The sequence below is a fragment of the Rhinopithecus bieti genome, unplaced genomic scaffold (genome assembly GCF_001698545.2).
Source record: "Rhinopithecus bieti isolate Rb0 unplaced genomic scaffold, ASM169854v2 scaffold_31076, whole genome shotgun sequence".
In the NCBI taxonomy this organism is placed as follows: Eukaryota; Metazoa; Chordata; class Mammalia; order Primates; family Cercopithecidae; genus Rhinopithecus; species Rhinopithecus bieti.
Genome location: NW_016813414.1, coordinates 131,883 through 150,369, shown reverse-complemented (window position 1 = coordinate 150,369; position 18,487 = coordinate 131,883). Strand labels below are relative to the sequence as shown.

The window sequence follows — 18,487 nt, the reverse complement described above, 5'->3', positions numbered from 1 at the left end:
CTTGTAATTTTCATTTTACTCTCAAAGAACCAGCTCCTGAACTCAAATATCAGTTCTGCTTGTTTTCTGTTTTCTTTTATTATTAATGAATTCTTTTAGGTTTCAAAGAGATTGCTTTTTCTTCCTTTCTATAACTTCTTATTCTGAATGTGTGGCTGATTTATCTTCAATCTTGTGTTAGGTTACCTCTTTAAAAAGTTTAGACTTTATTCCACAAATTTTGATATATACTTTTTCTTTATTTTCTTAACAATATGCACTTGAGATTCTTATTTACTCTTTGAGTTATCCCCTTCCTCCTGTCCCCTTACAAGAGTTTTCACTGGTTTATTGAAATTTTTTTTTGTCATTAATTACAGTGTGGTCAGAAATTGTTGGCTATCAAAATTTCTACTCTTTAAGAACTTTTAAAGATAGCTGAATACTGTTTATAAAGTAGCAGAAATGCTTGATTGAGCTCTATTTGTACTATGCAAAGTTTCACATATGTATATAGGTGCTCATTTATTTGAAATTTTATTAATTTTACAAAATTCTCAATGCTATATATCCTATAAATTTTGTTATGGACATATAGTTACATGCATAAGTCCTATATTTCAAATGTGTTTACTTGTTTATCCTTGATAATATAAGAATTTAAATTTATATGATTTGATAATACTGTAAATCTAGATAATAAAGTAAGTCCAGTTTATCTTTTCTAACAAATTTGGCCTTCAACTTCAGTTGTCTGTTCACATTTATCAGATATATGTTTATCTTTTTATCATTGACCTTTCTGTGCCACTTTGTTTTAGGTATAACTCTTTTGCAAACAGTATAGTTCAACTAGAGTTTTTTTTTTTTTTTTTTTTTAGTATTTTAGCTTTTCTTAAAGATTTTAATCCATTTACATTTATTGTCATAGCTGATAGATTTGTTCTAGTATTGTTTTTGCTTTATGCTTTCTAATTTGGGAACTTGTTTTTCCTTTGGTTGCTGCCATTACTCTTCTCTTTTGAAGGCATCTTGAATACAGGAATCCTATGCAAAATTCTACTATGGTTGCTTTTCATGCCCATATTTCTCTCATTATTAAAAATATGGCAAAACCACAATTACTTTCACACCAACCTAATAAAACAAGAAAAGAAGCAAAAAAACCTCTTGACACCTGCTTCTATTTTCCTGTTTATGTAAGACAAGAAATTTATAGCTTCATTACTTTCTTTGCCCTTCCACCAATGCTAATAATCAGATCTCTACCTCATACTAATTGTTTTTTAAATTTATCTCTCACTTAGCTGGGCATACCCTATACTTGTACTTTTACAAATATGTCTTCATTCGAATTATAGTTTTCAGATGGCTTTTCAATCTCTGACTTTCACATCTAACATTATTATTCTGACAGTTCTGTGGTTTTTCTTTTTTAGACAGTGTCTTGCTCTGTCACCCAGGCTGGAGGGAGTACAGTGGCGTCATCATAGTTCACTGAAATCTCAAACTCCTGGGCTCAAGCAATCCTCTTACTTTGGCCTCAAAAGAAACTCATGTACATCAAGACATCTGGCCAATTTATTTATTTTCTTATAGAGACAGAACCTTGCTATGTTGCCCAGGTTGGTCTCAGACTCCTTTGTTTCAAGAGATCCTCCCACTCTGGCCTCCAAAAGTGCTGGGATTACAGGACAGAGCTACTGTGTACAGGCTGTCATGTAGTTTTTATCTTTATCCTGTTCCTTTTTATTCCAGAAGGGCTTCTCCAGTTTCTCTTTCATCATGTATTTGACTGATTTTAATCATTTCTGTTCTTTACTGCCTTCAACATAGTTTTAAAGTCTCTTCTAAAACATTTCTAGGGTTGTTTTTCCCTCCTCATTTCAGCTGTTCTTTCTGTATCCCCAGTCTTTCAATTCTAAGCCTACTCCACTTTAATGGCTTCCTACTAATGTTTCAGAAAGGTTTATGTCCTTGAGCATTTTTTGAGAAGATTAACAATATTACTTCTCAAGTTTTCATCTGAATTTTATAAAACTCAATTCTCTAGATTCTGTTTTTATGCTGAGTCATCGAGGCAAATCATCCTTTCCCCTAGTTTGTCATTTCTCTTCATAGGTCCCAAATTCTTTCTTTGTGCTTAGTGGTTCTTGAGGTGGAACAATCAATCTAGGTAGAACCATTTCCAACAACCTGGGTAGGTAGACTGTTCTTAGCTTATATAATTGTCTACCTGGCTGTGAGCAGATGGCTCCTCCTGGATTTAGATTTGAAGAGCCAGTATCTGAATCTGCCCTAGAATAATCTATAATAACTACTTAGGTAGACTTGCTTTTTGGTTCCATTTTATGATTATGCTGGAGAATCAGAAACAAATTTGTGGTTTGTTTTGGGGTACTGTACACTTGAAAGCACATATGAAAATCCAATAATCTTCTTGCCTTTATCCCTTTCTCAAATGCTTTTGCTAGGTGACTGAGCATCCCAGGAGAATCCCTTTCCTCCCCATTGTTTTGTACGCTGAGTATTCTTGTCTGAATGGATATTAAAGTATAAAAGCTGATGAGGGCAGAGAGGTGAAAAACAGTAACACAACTCGGCTCTAGATGGTTCAGAAAATAAGTTTCTGCTCAGTTGAGGAAATGTCACCAACTTTTCTGGTTAGTGCAATAGACAGTAGAAGAAAGCAAAGTCAGTTTTTCCTCCCTTCCTTTTCTCTTTGTGGCTATCTGTATTGTTCAGATGGCAGAACATGAAGTCTGCAAGGTAAAAATATGTTTCTCTGCCCACCCCATAGATGATGTGACCTTTGACGTGGCTTTTGTTTTTATCATTGCTACAGAGCTGTCTCTAGGGTTTGTATTTTATATTATCATGGATATTAAATAGAAAGCTGGGAGTACTGTATCAAGCAAAGGCAGTCTGCTACCTGTTTAAACTAGATTCTTAAATTTTATTAAAATCTGAAGTTCTACAAAGGGAAGCCCACAGGGAGGCAGGGAAACTGAGGAATGAAGTAACAAGAGATCTAGGCAGAATGGAAAGGTGTAATTTTCTACAAGTGAATTATTCTTTATCATGCTGAGGTAAAAGATATGAAGAAAATCATTTAAAATGTATATAATTTATCTTTCTAAATTATATAGCTCTAACATATGCTTAATATTTCATTAACATTTTTAGAATTAAACCTAGAATCTATACTTACATCTAACTATGCAAAAAAAAAAAAAAAAAAAAAATGACTAGTGATTCTCAGATCAAGAACTCAATAATGAGTCTTAAAAACTGTATGACAAACATTAGTAAACTTTGTAGCCATTCCTCAATTATACTGTTGGTCTGGTTCTGTGTAAGCACCTAGCCCAAGCAGAGACTTAGAATCCTGACCAATGGGACACAAACATCTTTAAGAAATCCACATACTTCATAACTATAAGGATGGTTATTATTAAAAAACAAAATAACAAGCATTGACAAAAATATGGACAAATTGGAACTGTGTACTGTACTTGTGGAAATGTAAAATGATGTAGCTGCTAGCTAGGGTAGTAAATAGTATGGAAGTTCCTCAACAAATTAAACGTAGAACTACCATACGCTCCAACAATTCCACTTTTTCTTTTTTTTAAAACAGAGTCTTGCTCTGTCACCAGGCTGGAGTGCAGTGACACAATCTCGGCTCACTGCAACCTCCGCCTTCCAGGTTCAAGTGATTCCCCTGCCTTAGCCTCCTGAGTAGCTGGGACTACAGGCATGCACCACCATGCACGGCTAATTTTTTGTATTTTAGTAGAGACTGGGTTCCACCGTGTTGTCCAGGATGGTCTTGATCTACTGACCTCGTGATCCACCGGCCTCGGCCTCTCAAAGTGCTGGGATTACAGCCATGAGCCACTGTGCCTGGCCCCAACAATTCCACTTCTGAGTATATACCCAACAGAAATGAAAGCAAGGACTTGGACAGATATTTGTACATCCATGTTCATAGCAGCATTATTCACAATGCCCAAAAGATGGAAGCAACCTAAGTGTCTATTGACAGGTGAAAAGATAAACAAAACGTAGCATATACATAGATGGAAATATTATTCAGCCTTCAAAAGGAAGAAAGTTCTGACACATGCTACAACGTGGATGGACCCTGAGGTATGCTAAGTAAAATATGCTGGTCACAAAAGGACAAAGACTGTAAGATCCCACTTATATGAGGTACCTGGAGTAGTCAAATTCTTAAAGACAGAGAGTGAAATGGTGGTTGCCAGGGGATAAGGAAAGAAGGAAATGAAAAATTAGTGTTTAGTGAGTACAGAATTTAGTTTTACAAGATACAAAGAGTTCTGAAGATGGATGGTGATGACAGTTGTGTAACAATGAGAATGTACTTAATGCCACTGAACTGTACATTTAAAAATGGCTAAGATGGCAACCTTTGTTTATATTTTACCATAATAAAAAAACCAAAACCAAAACAACAGAGCTCCACAGGTAGAGGGATGTGCCCCCTCAGTTTAGAAACACTACTCTGGCCAAGCGTGGTGGCTCGTGCCTGTAATCCCAGCACTTTGGGAGGCCGAGGCGGGCGTATCACTTGAGGTCAGAGTTTGAGACCAGCCTAGCCAACATAGTGAAACCCCCTCTCTATTAAAACTACAAAAATTAGCTGGGCTTAGTGGTGGATGCCTGTAATCCCAGCTACTGTGGAGGCTGAGGCAGGAGAATCGCTTGAACCCAGGAGATGGAGGTTGCAGTGAGCCGAGATCATGCCACTATACTCCAGCCTGGGTGACAGAGTGAGACTCCATCTCAAAAAAAAAAAAAAAAAAGGAAACACTATTATAATAAAAAAGAAAACAAATATTTTTGATAAGTAGTTGTGTTTAAAGACATCCAGATACCTAGCTGACTTTATCATGTTGCTAAAAAAGTAGATACTTAAATAAATAGCTTGCTTGTTTGTTCTACTTCTTAGTCAGTAGCCTAAAACAGGCTTTTGAATAAATGTAATGTCTGGTATGCTACACTTCTCCAAAGCTCTCCCATGTGATAATGAAGGATTTTTACCTTAAAATATTCATTTAGAAAACATACAATATGCTTCTTAAGGAGAAAAACAAACTATTAAAAGTTAAAGCTAATGAACCATAATACAAAAAAAAAAAAAAAAAAAAAAAAAAAAAAAAAAATTCTAGCATAAGTTGTTTGGAAAGCAATTCCTCAGAAAACTATCTAAAATGCTTTAGAAAGAAGTTTTCTACATATCAGGATAGGAGTGGTATGGTATAATATTCAGATCCCATCTAAAAGGTAATATTTTAATTTGAATTTAGCCAAAGTCATTTCTCTCTAACATAAATGTACAGTTATGATACTGAAAAATTGATAGTTCCTAGGCTCCGGCAATTAAAAATTAACCAAATTAGAAGCAGTAAGTCTGTCTGCAAAACAGCTAACTTAGAAATAAATCCATCTGATGCACCTTCAGGAAAATTAGAAAACAGACAAAATACTGAAGCTGACCTTAATCCAAACCTGCTAAATTAATAATTTAGCCTCAGTTTGCACTGTGAGTATTAAAACTTGGGCTGATATTTTTAAAGATGGTCAATTCCAGGACTTTCATGGAGCACTAAATGAGAAAAGGAAAAGAGAGGAAGATCAGTGCACCTGCTAGAAGACAGGCGTTAGCTAAGCAAGGACCAAGTTTCAGATGCCAGGTGAGCTAGTTAGAGCCCAATGAACAAAACTGGTATATAGCCCCTGAAGCATATATCCTAAGATTTTGATAAAGCACATTAAACACAGGTTCTAGGCATGCAAGTTATATGTATAATCCAGGAATTTGTAAAGAAGGAGTTCAAGGATAGAAGTCTGATGAAATGGGATAAGGATGGGATCTGATCCTGCTCATAGGAGCATGAAAGTGGTGTAGGGGAGGTGAGAGCTGGTAGAGATGAGGAGAAACAGCAAGTGGAGATGCAGAACCCGAGTCTTAGTGGAAACCAAACACCGAAATCCAAACGCAGGCTTGGAGACACTGAAAACTCAGGCAAACAGAAGTAGAGCGGCAACAGATCCTAGACAGATCTGACTGGAGGCCGGGTAAAAGAATGCAGACAATAAAAGGTTGAACATGGCACAGAAGAACACCACCACCAAGTTGTTTTGATGTTCAGCTGAGCAACTGAGGTAGGGGCCCTGTTGTTTGGGATTCCAGCCTAGAATATAAAAGAGAACAGGGTATGAACATCCTGGCCAAGAACGTTCTCTACCTTAAGTTTGCAGGTCATGTTTATTATGTTGTAGTCTTACTAAGGGTTTGGCATAATCTATTCTTCCCTTTCATTTCCCTAATCATTTCAACTGGGCTGGTAATCCCTAATAAGCGTCTGGGGAACAATGACACCTACTGTTTGAGCTCCTATAACTGCAATTAACTTGCTACATGGAATGGTGGCAGGTGTAGATTGATAGCTACTGTTTCCTTCCTTTGCAAAAAACAACAAATGGCTCTGTGGTGAGTTAAGTTGGAGAAGTACTGAAATTAGAGATGACAGAGTTGTTATCACAGAAGATATTCGATTTAGAATAAAAATATGACTGTGTGTCTATTTACAACAGCCCTACCTTATTACAGAAAGGACTGAAGGTAACTGAAATATATGGTAGACTAACATGTGATTCAGGCATGACTGTTCAATGAGAATATCACATTACAGAACTGAAATTCCATAAGGTGATAACAAGAGCAACATAATGGCTGAAACGGCCTCTCTGGTTCCCTGTTCCTGCATCCCTTTCTTCTCCCCTAGCCACAGCAAGGTCCTGGGACCTCCACTAGTGTGCACTGTGGCCTCTTCACATGCTCTCCATCTGTATCCTCTATCCCAGACACAGACTCTGTCCTGTTATATACAATCCATCTCTTCTCCACTCCACTAGCAGGATCACTATGTGACCTCCTGTTCCCGAGTGCCGCTATGGGTCATCTACCCTCCTTCCTTTGAGACTGGAGGTCTGCTCTGCTCTCATCTTCTGTCTGTTCGGATCTGCACTCTCTGAAGACTGTCCACTCACAGACTTGTAGCCACTGAGTTTTGCTGTTCCACCTCTTTATGCTGGAACTTTCAGAATTAACCACCAAACTGAATATCCCACTGCTGACCAGCTTTCCCAGCCCTATCCCCTCCAGGGCTGCTTGTGGCTGGATCTACTTCCAGTGAGTTCCCCTCTCAGCAGATGTGTCTTATGTCTTGATTGGGCCTACTTCTAAAATTCTAATTTCAGGCTAAATAATTACTATTTTTGCATTTGTGAAATAGTTCTGCTTGGTTTAAATCTCCATCATATGAAAAGAACGCCTGCTGGTAACTTTTCCTTTTTCTACCATAAATGTGGGCCAGTGTGCATATTCATTCCCTTTTTCCCCCTAATTTTATCATATTTTAGTTTCTACGACTCAACATTGAAAAAAATCAAGTAGCTTCTAGTAAGAGTTCGGTAAATATATTATTGATTTTCTTTTACTCTATTTTCTTGTACTTTCATTCTGCAAGAACAGGACGTCCAGAGAAATAAGTTTTCATTAGTTGGCATGATCCAGTGCTAAAGTCTCCTATACTATGTAAAACTGAATTTCCATTAATATATAACAAGCATTTGCTGATATTACTGTGTGTATTTATATAATGAATACCAGACTCACTACGTGCTCAGCAACATCCTCATGTGTCCACAGGAATTGCATAGTTGAGATAGCCTATGAACCAGAGTATGCTGATTTGGTTGGCAGGAAACCAGGATGAAAAAAATGGACCATGTTGTCTCATACTGAAACCTCAAATGTTCCCTCTCTTGCCATAAAGTGATTATGCAATACGCTGCAAGTCACTAAAGGGTAAACACTACTAAAAAGCAGTTACTTGGCTAAGCCTGAAGTCCTATGACACATTTCTGAAGTACTAGTGGTTGAATTATAGCCTAAATCCATTCTGGGACTATTTCAACAAGTCAGATTCAAAAATAAATAAATAAACAAATTCTGTATTGCATATCCTGACATTTCTTTTAAAAAACAGTAGACTTCAGGCCGGGCATGGTGGCTCATGCCTGTAATCCCAGCACTTAGGGAGGCTGAGGCGAGTGGAACACGAGGTCAGGAGTTCAAGACCAGCCTGGCCAAGATGGTGAAACCTTGTCTCTACTAAAAATACAAAAATTAGCCAGGCATGGTGGCGGGTGCCTGTAATCCCAGCCACTCGGGAGGCTGAGACAGAGAATTGCTTAAACCCAGGAGGCGGAGGTTGCAGTGAGTTGAGATCCTGCAACTGCAATCCAGCCTGGGCAACAAAGTGAGACTCTGTCAAAAATAAATAAAATAAAATAAAATAAAATAAAATAAAATAAAATAAAATAAAATAAATAAAAAGCAGACTTCAGGAAAGATTCAAAAAACAAACATCAGCATTATTTTACATGCTTATATACTTTTCAAATATATTTTCTAAGCCTTTGAAGTGGGTAGGTAGTAAGAAAAGAAATGCAATAAGGAAACTTGATTCTAGGCTATATCTCAGATGACTCACTCAGAAAACCCTGTCAGTACAGCATTCATTCACCAGACAGAAGTGATCTTGAATTCTGTTAACATACCTGCTTTAACAGTTGTTACTCTGGGTTTATAAGCTTTAGAAAATCATCTTCAATCCTATAAACTTGCTGAATATTTAGTTTCCTTCTCTGCTATGACATAGAAAATGATGTAACCCAACCCAAGGCTTTGTCTGTGAGTGGGTCTTGTACCTATTGGCCCCCACTAACCTATGCATATGTATACGTATAAAATGGAGATTTTTAACTTTGCTTACAGCCTAATCATCGGGCAGATTTTAAATTAAAATGATCACGTTGGCACTTTCAAATTTAAAACAAAATACCTTATTTTAGTTGTTTGAACTATATTATACATTTTAAAAATATATTTCTTGAACCAAAGGGAAAAATACAGTAAGGTAAAGAGCTCCAGCAAGCTTAGTCTGGCCACAGTAATGAATGTTCTATTGAAAGGGATTAAAATGAGCAAATAAACCCAAAGAAGCCTTAACCCTCCTTTATTCCCTGTAGTAGACCAACAAAAATCAAATAAATACCTCAAATAGAAAGGTGAAATAGGTCTTTCATCTTCCTGCGAACTAAAAGGAAAATAAATTTTGAATTAATATAATGTCTGTTAATATGACATGTCAATTTTACTAAAAATGTTCTACCGGTCAAAAATGTTGATTTAGCACATTAAAGCCAATCTCATGATGGAGTAAGGTTAGTAAAACACGATCTACCTCGGACCTAGCCAAAGTCAATTACTTCTTGTCAGGATACCATCAAGTGAGGCTTCTTTCAAGATGAGCTAAGACAAAAGTAATTCACATCACATTTTCCAGAGGAAGCTTTTTACTGCCTTATTCTAGGGGCCCAACTCAAATATTCATATATTACACATAAACCCTTAAAACAATCACATACTAATTTATCTCAACAAAGCTGATTGCAGCTCATTAACATGATGATGAAAATAAGAAACAACCAACAAAACTTTCCTGTTAAGAACGAGCCACTTCAGGAATGATTCCCTAGCAATGAAGAGCACATCAGTAAACAGCACCACACTCACGGGCTCTTTGTCCTTCTGTAGTTACTCTACTAAGTATTAACTAGTATGTATAACATGAAAGGACATACATGAAATCATTAACAAGTTTAAGTTCCTCAAACAACACAGACAAAATATCAAGCTTAATACACTGAAAGTTATTTTTTTTTTTAAGAGACATGGTCTCACTCTGTTGGCCAGGCTAGAGTGCAGTGGTACGATCACGGTTCATAGCAGCCACAAACTCCCAGGCTCAAGCGATCCTCCCACGTCAGCCTCTGGGGTATCTGGGACCACAGGCACGTGCTACCATGCCAGGCTAATTTTTTATTTTTTTTTTGTAGAGACGGAGTCTAACTACGTTGCCCAAGCTGGTCTTGAACTCCTGGGCTCAAGCGATCCTCTCGCCTCACCCTCCCAAAGTGCTGGGATTGCAAACATGAGCCACCATGCCTGGCCTAGAAATTTAATTTTTAAAATGTAAAATATTTGTTGTATTTTCTTTTCCTTTCTTTAGCATGTTTTATTTTTCCTAATAAATGATCTCAAAGTATAGAATGAATCCCTCTGCCTTGCTGTCCACTGGAGTGATCTTTGAACTTTTTAAATTATGCACTCATAAAACTTGCTTTTCAGTAGCCACTCCCCTCAAATATATAACTGATTAAATATATATATTATGTACATCATTAAACAGATAAAAGTAGAAAGATAAGGTATTAAATAAAATGAAAAAGAAGGTCTAATATTTTCTTTTGTACCCCTAGGGTTCCTCTTGGATATCACCTGGGGTGTATACCACCTTATAGCATCTGGGAAAGCAACTAATTAACTGTAGCATTCTCTTTCTCTCTCTTTTTGCTTAATTTTCTTAAGCATCATTCATGAAGAGAGAAAAGTCTGCTTCGACTGATAGTATTAAACTTGCAGTCAATAAACTCTTATCACAGAGTTATACTGTAAAACACACATAAGCAAACAAAATCCTGTCCTGAAAGTTGAATAGGTCTTAACATTTTAGAAGGAATATGGAACATAAAATGTGACACATTGTTTTTCATTCTCTCATGATTTGGATTTCCAATTTCAAAACTGATCAGCTGTTCTAATGCCCATGTTGCCAAATATCTTAATGTTTATAACTAATGGTGTTAACTCTTCCCAGGTGAGAGGTAAGTGATGGGCTGTAATGTGGATGGGCTGAGGGCAAAGCTTGTAGAATTAGGTTGCAGGGTTGAAGAGTTAGCGGGGACAACACCTGGACATTTCCCAGGTGTTGTTATAGGCAACCACCTGAAACAGTGGTATTATAGGAGGTGACTACTTTTAAGTCAACCTGACAGAAGTCACTTACACATTTGACTTCCAAACATTCCTAGAAAACACTAAACAAAACAATTATAAAAATGTTAGAACTGGGTTTCCTGATCAAGAAATTGATCATTATGCCAAAGAAACACTATGCCAAAAAACAAAACAAAACAAAAAAACAAAAAAAAAAACCACCTACCATTAAAAACCTATAATGATTTTGTTATTCCAGGAAAGGCCTCCATATTTTGTAAAATGAGTACTACATACTTTCTTTGCCCAGAACAGATCCTTTACTCTAACATGTAGCAAACTGAAGGAAAATTAACATGGTTACTGTAACATTCTTTGATGTACACTCAATTAGCAATATGCTTGGTTTTCTTAAGTGCTTTTGAGAGATGATTTAAATGGTTCAGGGCTCTGAACACAGCTGTTCATGTGTCTTAGCTATTTGTGTGTGTCTGTGTGCTAAATTTCTTTGCAGCAAACAGAAGTGATACTTTTTTCCTTTTATCTCCGTCACAAATTTCACATCAATTATGACTGCGGGCCAGATCCTACCACAGGTCCTATATTAATTACCTCAATTAGATCCTCACAAAACTTCCCTGGTACTGGCTTCTTGCTTCTTCTTTAATTCAGGTGGGAAAAGCAGTCTCAGAGTGAGTACATAACTCATTCAGATGATGCAGCTAGTCATGTGTAAACTACTGTGTTACATGTTAGTTCATTTTTCTTATTGTTTTCCCTTCATTTTTAACCTATCAAAGTACGGCGAGATGACTAGGTTAGTAAAGAAAATGCATTCGATGGCCAGTCTGCATTCCAGCAGCCACAACAAGATCTCGTGGACTTGATAAGCTCCTTGTCATGCTTCTGATTATGGCAACTCTATATCACCTTAGTCAAAGTCTATTCGTAATGCATTATGCCTGACAGCACTTATAAGGTGATTAATTTATTAAAGTGTACTGGCGCGATGTCAAGAATGTCTCTTGATGGAAACACAAGACTTTAATCATAAGCAAATATTTTATCTGGCCTGCATTTGCACAAAGTAAATTCATCAATGAAAGACAAAATAAGAAATTTTTAATTTGGCTATGCCCCTGAATTTTGACCAGTTTTTGTTCTAAAAAAGAAAATGTAAGCACTGAAATTTAAGTAAAATAAAGCAGAGTATTACATTTAGTCAATAATCAGCAGTACACAGTGGAGTAATCCATGCACACTACCTGAGAAAAACAATATAATTTGGAAAGAAAATGAGGATAAATAAATCAATTTTTATTTTAAAAGCATATTTTTCTTTTCCCTTTCCTAAAAGTACCCTTTTCTGGGATTTAGTAATATAATCTAAACAAAGGCATAAATTTTGAGACAACTAAATCATTGATTTCAAATTGATTACGCCAACTCATTTTAGAAATAAATGTAATGCATTGATTTTGAAGGCAATTTTAAAGAAAAATGGCCACGGACAATTCTTCCAAATAAAATCAAGAAAATAAACTTCTCCACAAAATGTACAAACCAGAATGCACAACATTTGAAAAAATTACCATTTTTATATAGTTGTATGAAGATATTGTACTATTACTACAGGCTCCAAAACATCTTTAACAAAGATTATTTACACCTATTCCCGTTTTTGTGTCAATCTGTCATGATCAATGATACTAAAGGATTTTGCCTAAATTCTAAATTGAGTATAATTTGTCATAATTTTTTCCTAAATATGAAATTGAGAATTGATTCACTTTTAATTTTTAAAAATAAGCAAATGTTCTGTGAATGAAGAAGGAAGTGTATGTCATGAAATTAAGCCAATGACAAATTGAAACAACTTAGAATTCATTTGATTTCCTCCTTGGTTACCAGTAACAACTCCGTGTTTTAATTATTTCCTATTTGCTGACTCTCAATAATGGCCAAGCTTAAGCAGCCAATTATAAGTAGTTTACTTTAAAAAACTCAAATATACACTGAGAGATCTGGGCAATCACCTCATTTATGTGATTATGCTTAATGTTCTCAGATACATGGTACTATATTCTCAAAATAACTGCTTGTGGGAAGAACATTTATCATATAGACCTAAATAATAGTCTAAATCTAAGAAGCTACAACCAAGAATGCCAATAACTTAGATATTTTTATCTAAGTTTTAGCAGAGTCCTGTCTAACTTTTTATTTTTATACAGCTTGACATTGGTTAATGCACATAAATAAACGACACCTAGACTGATAATCTCTTCATGAGCTGCACTAATTTCTAAACTGAAGCCACAGAATGCAGTGCAATGCCTATCAGTTTAATTATACAGCAAGCTAAAGGAAATCATGAAAGGCATACTGTTGTATATGTCTAAGAAAAACCAAATAAAGTTGGGAGAATTCCCAGGGCAAGCACCCAGAATGGACCTTCAATTACTCAATCAAACCACCATTCCATTCAATTCTCTTTTTAACTCTCCAATGAATTCAACTTTCTAATTGGTTAATGTGGCTGGCTACCAAAAAATTAACATAATTTGCATATTTAGTCACACACTTTAAATATATTTCTAAGTGGTTTGAGACAGAAGAAATAGTTTGTAAGTGTTCCTTGAGTACTGAAAAGTACAGAAAAACAAGTAAATGCTAAGAATTTGGTGCCATTCTTTGAAGAAACTAGAAAAACCATCTATGAGGCTTAAAAAACAAAACAAGGAGCAAAAGAGAGAGAGAGTGAGGGACAAGTAAAAGAAAAGTATAAAGTAAACATTTTTTTTCAGGAACTCAGGCATTTTCCACATGTGCTGCAGAATGTAAGGGGAGGAATTTTCTTAGAGAATGATAAGTGAAGTTAGCACATTTTCCTTTCCTTCCTTGTTCTCAAACCTTAAAGTGCAACACATGTACTTGAGCATTTTCAATTTATCCACAGTCTCAGTCATTAACCACGCCCCCTGCCAACTGGGGAGGTGAGTGGCAGCCACTGTTCGGTTGTTTAGGTTTTTGGTTTGGTCCCAATGAAGAACACTAAAAAAAAAAAGTCCCCATTTTTTTTTTTTTCTGGAAAACAAATGTAAGAGTTTTCAGATCAGTTCATAACTGTTTGCAGCTGTAATTTATTGGGGGTGGGGGATATTTTACAATTCTTTTTTGTAAACCCAGGCAGCTTTGTTTATAGTTTTATTATTTGCACTTTGTGCCTAAGAGCACAAATCTTAGCCAGTAGAAATACAAATGATTGCAGTTCAAGGGCAAATAGATTTTCCAGACCAAAGGTTAAATGCAAAGAGCTGAAGTTGTTAGTATTCACAGAACAGCCATTTTTAGCTAACAGTAAGAAGTATTATTTTGAAGGCAAAACAAATAGACAAAAAGACTTCCAAAGATTTAGATTTCATTCCAATAAGATAGAAAATATTTCTACCATTTTTTTCTGTTTAGTGGAAATTTGAAATATATTGTTATCAGTTGAATTATGTCACCCCAAAAATATACACTGAAGCCATAATCTCTCATATTTTAGAAAGTTATCTTATTTAGAAACAGGGTCTTGACAGAGATGATCAAGTTAAAATAAAGCCATTAAGATGGGCCTGAATCGGCCGGGCGCGGTGGCTCAAGCCTGTAATCCCAGCACTTTGGGAGGCCGAGATGGGCGGATCACGAGGTCAGGAGATCGAGACCATCCTGGCTAATACGGTGAAACCCCGTCTCTACTAAAAAAATGCAAAAAACTAGCGGGCGCGGTGGCGGGCGCCTGTAGTCCCAGCTGCTCGGGAGGCTGAGGCAGGAGAATGGCGTAAACCCGGGAGGCGGAGCTTGCAGTGAGCTGAGATCCGGCCACTGCACTCCAGCCCGGGCGACAGAGCGAGACTCCGTCTCAAAAAAAAAAAAAAAAAAAAAAAGATGGGCCTGAATCTAATATGACTAGTGTCCTTATAAAAAGGGGAAATTTGGACACAGAGACAGATATGCACCCAGGCAGAACATCATGTGAAGATTGGAGTTATGCTGTCCCAAGCAACGGAACTACTTGAAGCTAGGGAAGAGGCCTGGAACATACCAAATTCAGACAGAAAAACCTGCCTAACAAAGGTGCTTCAATCTTACACAAAGGCTGTGCTCTGAAAATTCATTTACAGGAATGCTAAGACTATAATCAATTTCCCATACTGACACCGGGATTTGGTTTCCAGGCCTGTATTCAAAAGTCTGTCTAACCTCTCATTCAAGTGAACTATCCTCATAAGCAGTCCAGATACAATATTTTAAAGTTTTAATGATGATTCAGTTAGAAACACATTTTATATCATGACAGTATACATACATATAAATCAGACACAAATTTCACAAAATTATTCTTAGTTTGCTGGGATATTTTCTATTTTGTTATTAATATTGGTCACATCCTGCTAAATTGGCTTTATGATCACTAATAGGTCATGACCCACAAAATTAAAAAATACTGTTCTAAACTTTAGACTCAAGAGAATATTAAAATGAACTATTCTTATTATATCATAATTCTTGTTTCTAGGCCATAACTTCTCTCATTCAATTGATTAAAACTAAATAATGTATTTTTTATTAAGTATAATCATTCACGAAATAAACACAATGTTGTGCTAAAAAAATACTGTTCTACAATATGCTAAATACACATCTCCCTTGCTTGCTATATAATGCACACTGAATGAATGCTGATGAATTAAGATCTATGTTCTCACAAGACAAAGAAAAAAAACTCTTTCTTTCTCTGTCCTACTGCCAAAATCAGCTCTGGGCCAAAGAAGTACAGATTTTGCTGAGTGTAGATGGTAAAGAAAAGCAGAGAGAAAATGGATCTGGATATGCCCAGTAGTGGGCATGATGACATAGTTGTGGAAGGCCAGGAGGATCTGACAGAATATCTCCAAATCTCTCTTAAATAGTCCTTTCCTAGTTACACCATATGACAGTGTCAAGAATGAGACTCAGAGACACAGTGAAGGAGACCATTTTGCATAGGACACGGCCTCCATGGCTCTTCCTTATTTGTATGACTGTGGTATTGTTTATCACCTATTCTGTCTTCTAGAATCAAAGAAATATTATACTTAGAGAAAACTAAGGATCATCTCATTCTATTTCAATCCTACTCACTCAGCTAGTGCCAGCTCTGAATGGCCTGAATAACAGCTTGCAATGTCTAAGAAATTGCATGGCGGTAGGGGTATGTGCATGCAGGGGGAAAAGGAACAGAGTTCTTAAGTGGGGGGTGGGAAGAGGAGTTGCTTTACCTTCCATTTGTTTTGCATCTCTTTCTACAGCTAGAAGGTGAAAAGTGAACCATGACTGCCTGCTGATTGATTGACAGTGCACTTCTCAGGGAATCCTGGGCTGAGACGTGTAGAAGTCACAGAATAGAATCTTATTCTTGTTATAACATTTACATTGTGTTTATAAGCCAACTGTTTTCCTTAAGGACGTTTATCCCTGCTATAGTTTAAATGTGTCTCCCAAAGTTTATGTGTTAGAAACTTGATCCCCAATGAAACAGTTGTTGAGAGGTGGAACCTTTAAGAGCTGATTAGGTACTGAGGGCTCTGCCCTCAAGATTGGATCAATGCTGTTATTGTGGGAGTGGGATGGTTAGTACGGGAGTAGGTTCCTGGTAAAAGGATGAGTTTGACCCTCTCCCCTCTGTTCATTGAGTTCACTTTCTTGCCCTTCTGCCACCTGCCATGGGATGACAGAGCTAGAAGGCCCTTGTCAGACGTGAGACCTTTGAGCTTGGACTTCCCAGCCTCCAGAACTGTTAGAAATAAGTATCTGTTCATTATAAATTATCCAGCCCATGCTACTCTGTTATAGCAGCACAAAATGGACTAAGACAATCTCTTACCTCCATATTTGATCAATTACCAAATTGTATGGATTATGTCTCAAAAAAAAGGATGTGTCTCTTGAGTCAGATCTCTCCTTTCCATTTCCGCTGCATTAGTCTTTCGCAGGGGCAAGACTATTTCCCTGTTTTCCACACCAGTTCATCCTTAGCCTCTCCTACTTCCCCATTGCAATCCACATGCCTCAATCTGGCACATGAAGTCCCTCCTAATTGCAACCCAACATATCTCTACAAACCTCTCATTGCACTTTTGCAACTCTTTCCATTTGTACATGTTGTTCTTTCTACCTTCAATCCTTTCTCCACCTCTCTCTGCCTGGTAAATACTTCATCTCTCAGTTCAAGTGTCATCTAATCTGGGAAGCCATCTCTAGCACCCTGGAGAGGGAGTTGCTTCTTCCTCCAGGCTTCAAGACACTTTGTTCATAGCTATAACCAACTGCTTAGCACATAACACTGAAATTCATGAGCTCAGAGGCTTGTCTCGTTTCCAGATTAGTCTTTATCTTTACAACACCAGCACCTAGCTAGGTACCTAGAACACTGCATGTATTTAGTAAATGGCTGTTGAATAAAATCAGTATCATCAAGATTTTGCTGAGTGCTTACAGTAGTGTTTGATTAAATATTTTGAAAACATACTGTCTATAATTTGTAAAACTAATTTTGCCTAGAAGCATTCTCTGATATCTGTACATTGACTATTTTAAATTTTCTTTTTCCCATCTATTCAAAACTTAATGAATCTGCAGCTATGCCATGGGTTTTCTCCCATCCTCACTTAAAGAAAATAATTTCTTTTTTCCAACTGCACAATTAGAGGTGGGAGCTTTGCCATTATGCCCATAATTTTAACACTGTACTCTTTGTGGTATACAGAGAACCCAGAAAATGATATGTTCGGGCAAGGTAATGTTTGAGTATGGCCTTGCCACACACTATATCTGTTTGTTCTGGCTTGAGAGCAGGAAAAAAAAAAAATTATTTCACTTCACACCAAACACAAAGGTTGTTTAAGGTTTGAAGAAATTTTGTGTTTAGTCCCCAAACTATTTTCAAGGCAGCTGGAAGCTTTCATTTGTCTTTGAGATCTTGTTTAGAAAAGTGATGTTTATCATTATTATAAACATAAAAGCATTGTCTTAGGGAGGCAGTAATTTAGAACATAAAATACAACACTCTTTTTCTTCAGCGAGGCGGCCGAGCTGCAGATGCAAACATGCAGATCTTTGTAAAGACCCACACGGGCAAAACCATCACCCTTGAGGTCGAGCCCAGTGACACCATTGAGAACGTCAAAGCCAAAATTCAAGACAAGGAGGGTATCCCACCTGACCAGCAGCGTCTGATATTTGCCGGCAAACAGCTGGAAGATGGCCGCACTCTCTCAGACTACAACATCCACAAAGAGTCCACCCTGCACCTGGTGTTGCGCCTGCGAGGTGGCATTATTGAGCCTTCCCTCCGCCAGCTTGCCCAGAAATACAACTGCGACAAGATGATCTGCCGCAAGTGCTACGCTCGCCTTCACCGTCGTGCTGTCAACTGCCACAAGAAGAAGTGTGGCCACACCAACAACCTGCGCCCCAAGAAGAAGGTCAAATAAGGCTCTTCTTTCCTTGAAGGGCAGCCTCCTGCCCAGGCCCCGTGGCCCTGGA

At 37.2% G+C, this 18,487-nt stretch overlaps 1 protein-coding gene and 1 pseudogene across 6 annotated transcripts in view; one reads left to right on the top strand and one right to left on the bottom strand.

Moving 5' to 3' along the window:
- FAM13A (family with sequence similarity 13 member A) overlaps positions 1-18,487 on the bottom strand; it is a 220,791-nt gene that overhangs the window by 70,702 nt on the left and 131,602 nt on the right. For 3 of the 5 annotated variants that reach the window (XM_017848380.1, XM_017848382.1, XM_017848384.1), the window contains one exon: positions 9,132-9,173. The exons of the other annotated variants lie outside the window; for them this stretch is intronic. In XM_017848380.1, the coding sequence (XP_017703869.1) occupies positions 9,132-9,173 (42 nt within the window). The remainder of the gene's footprint in view (positions 1-9,131; positions 9,174-18,487) is intronic. 5 annotated transcript variants of the gene reach the window in all.
- LOC108512863 (ubiquitin-60S ribosomal protein L40 pseudogene) lies at positions 18,014-18,481 on the top strand (annotated as a pseudogene). Its single transcript, XR_001880721.1, has one exon. The product of XR_001880721.1 is annotated as a ubiquitin-60S ribosomal protein L40 pseudogene (transcript).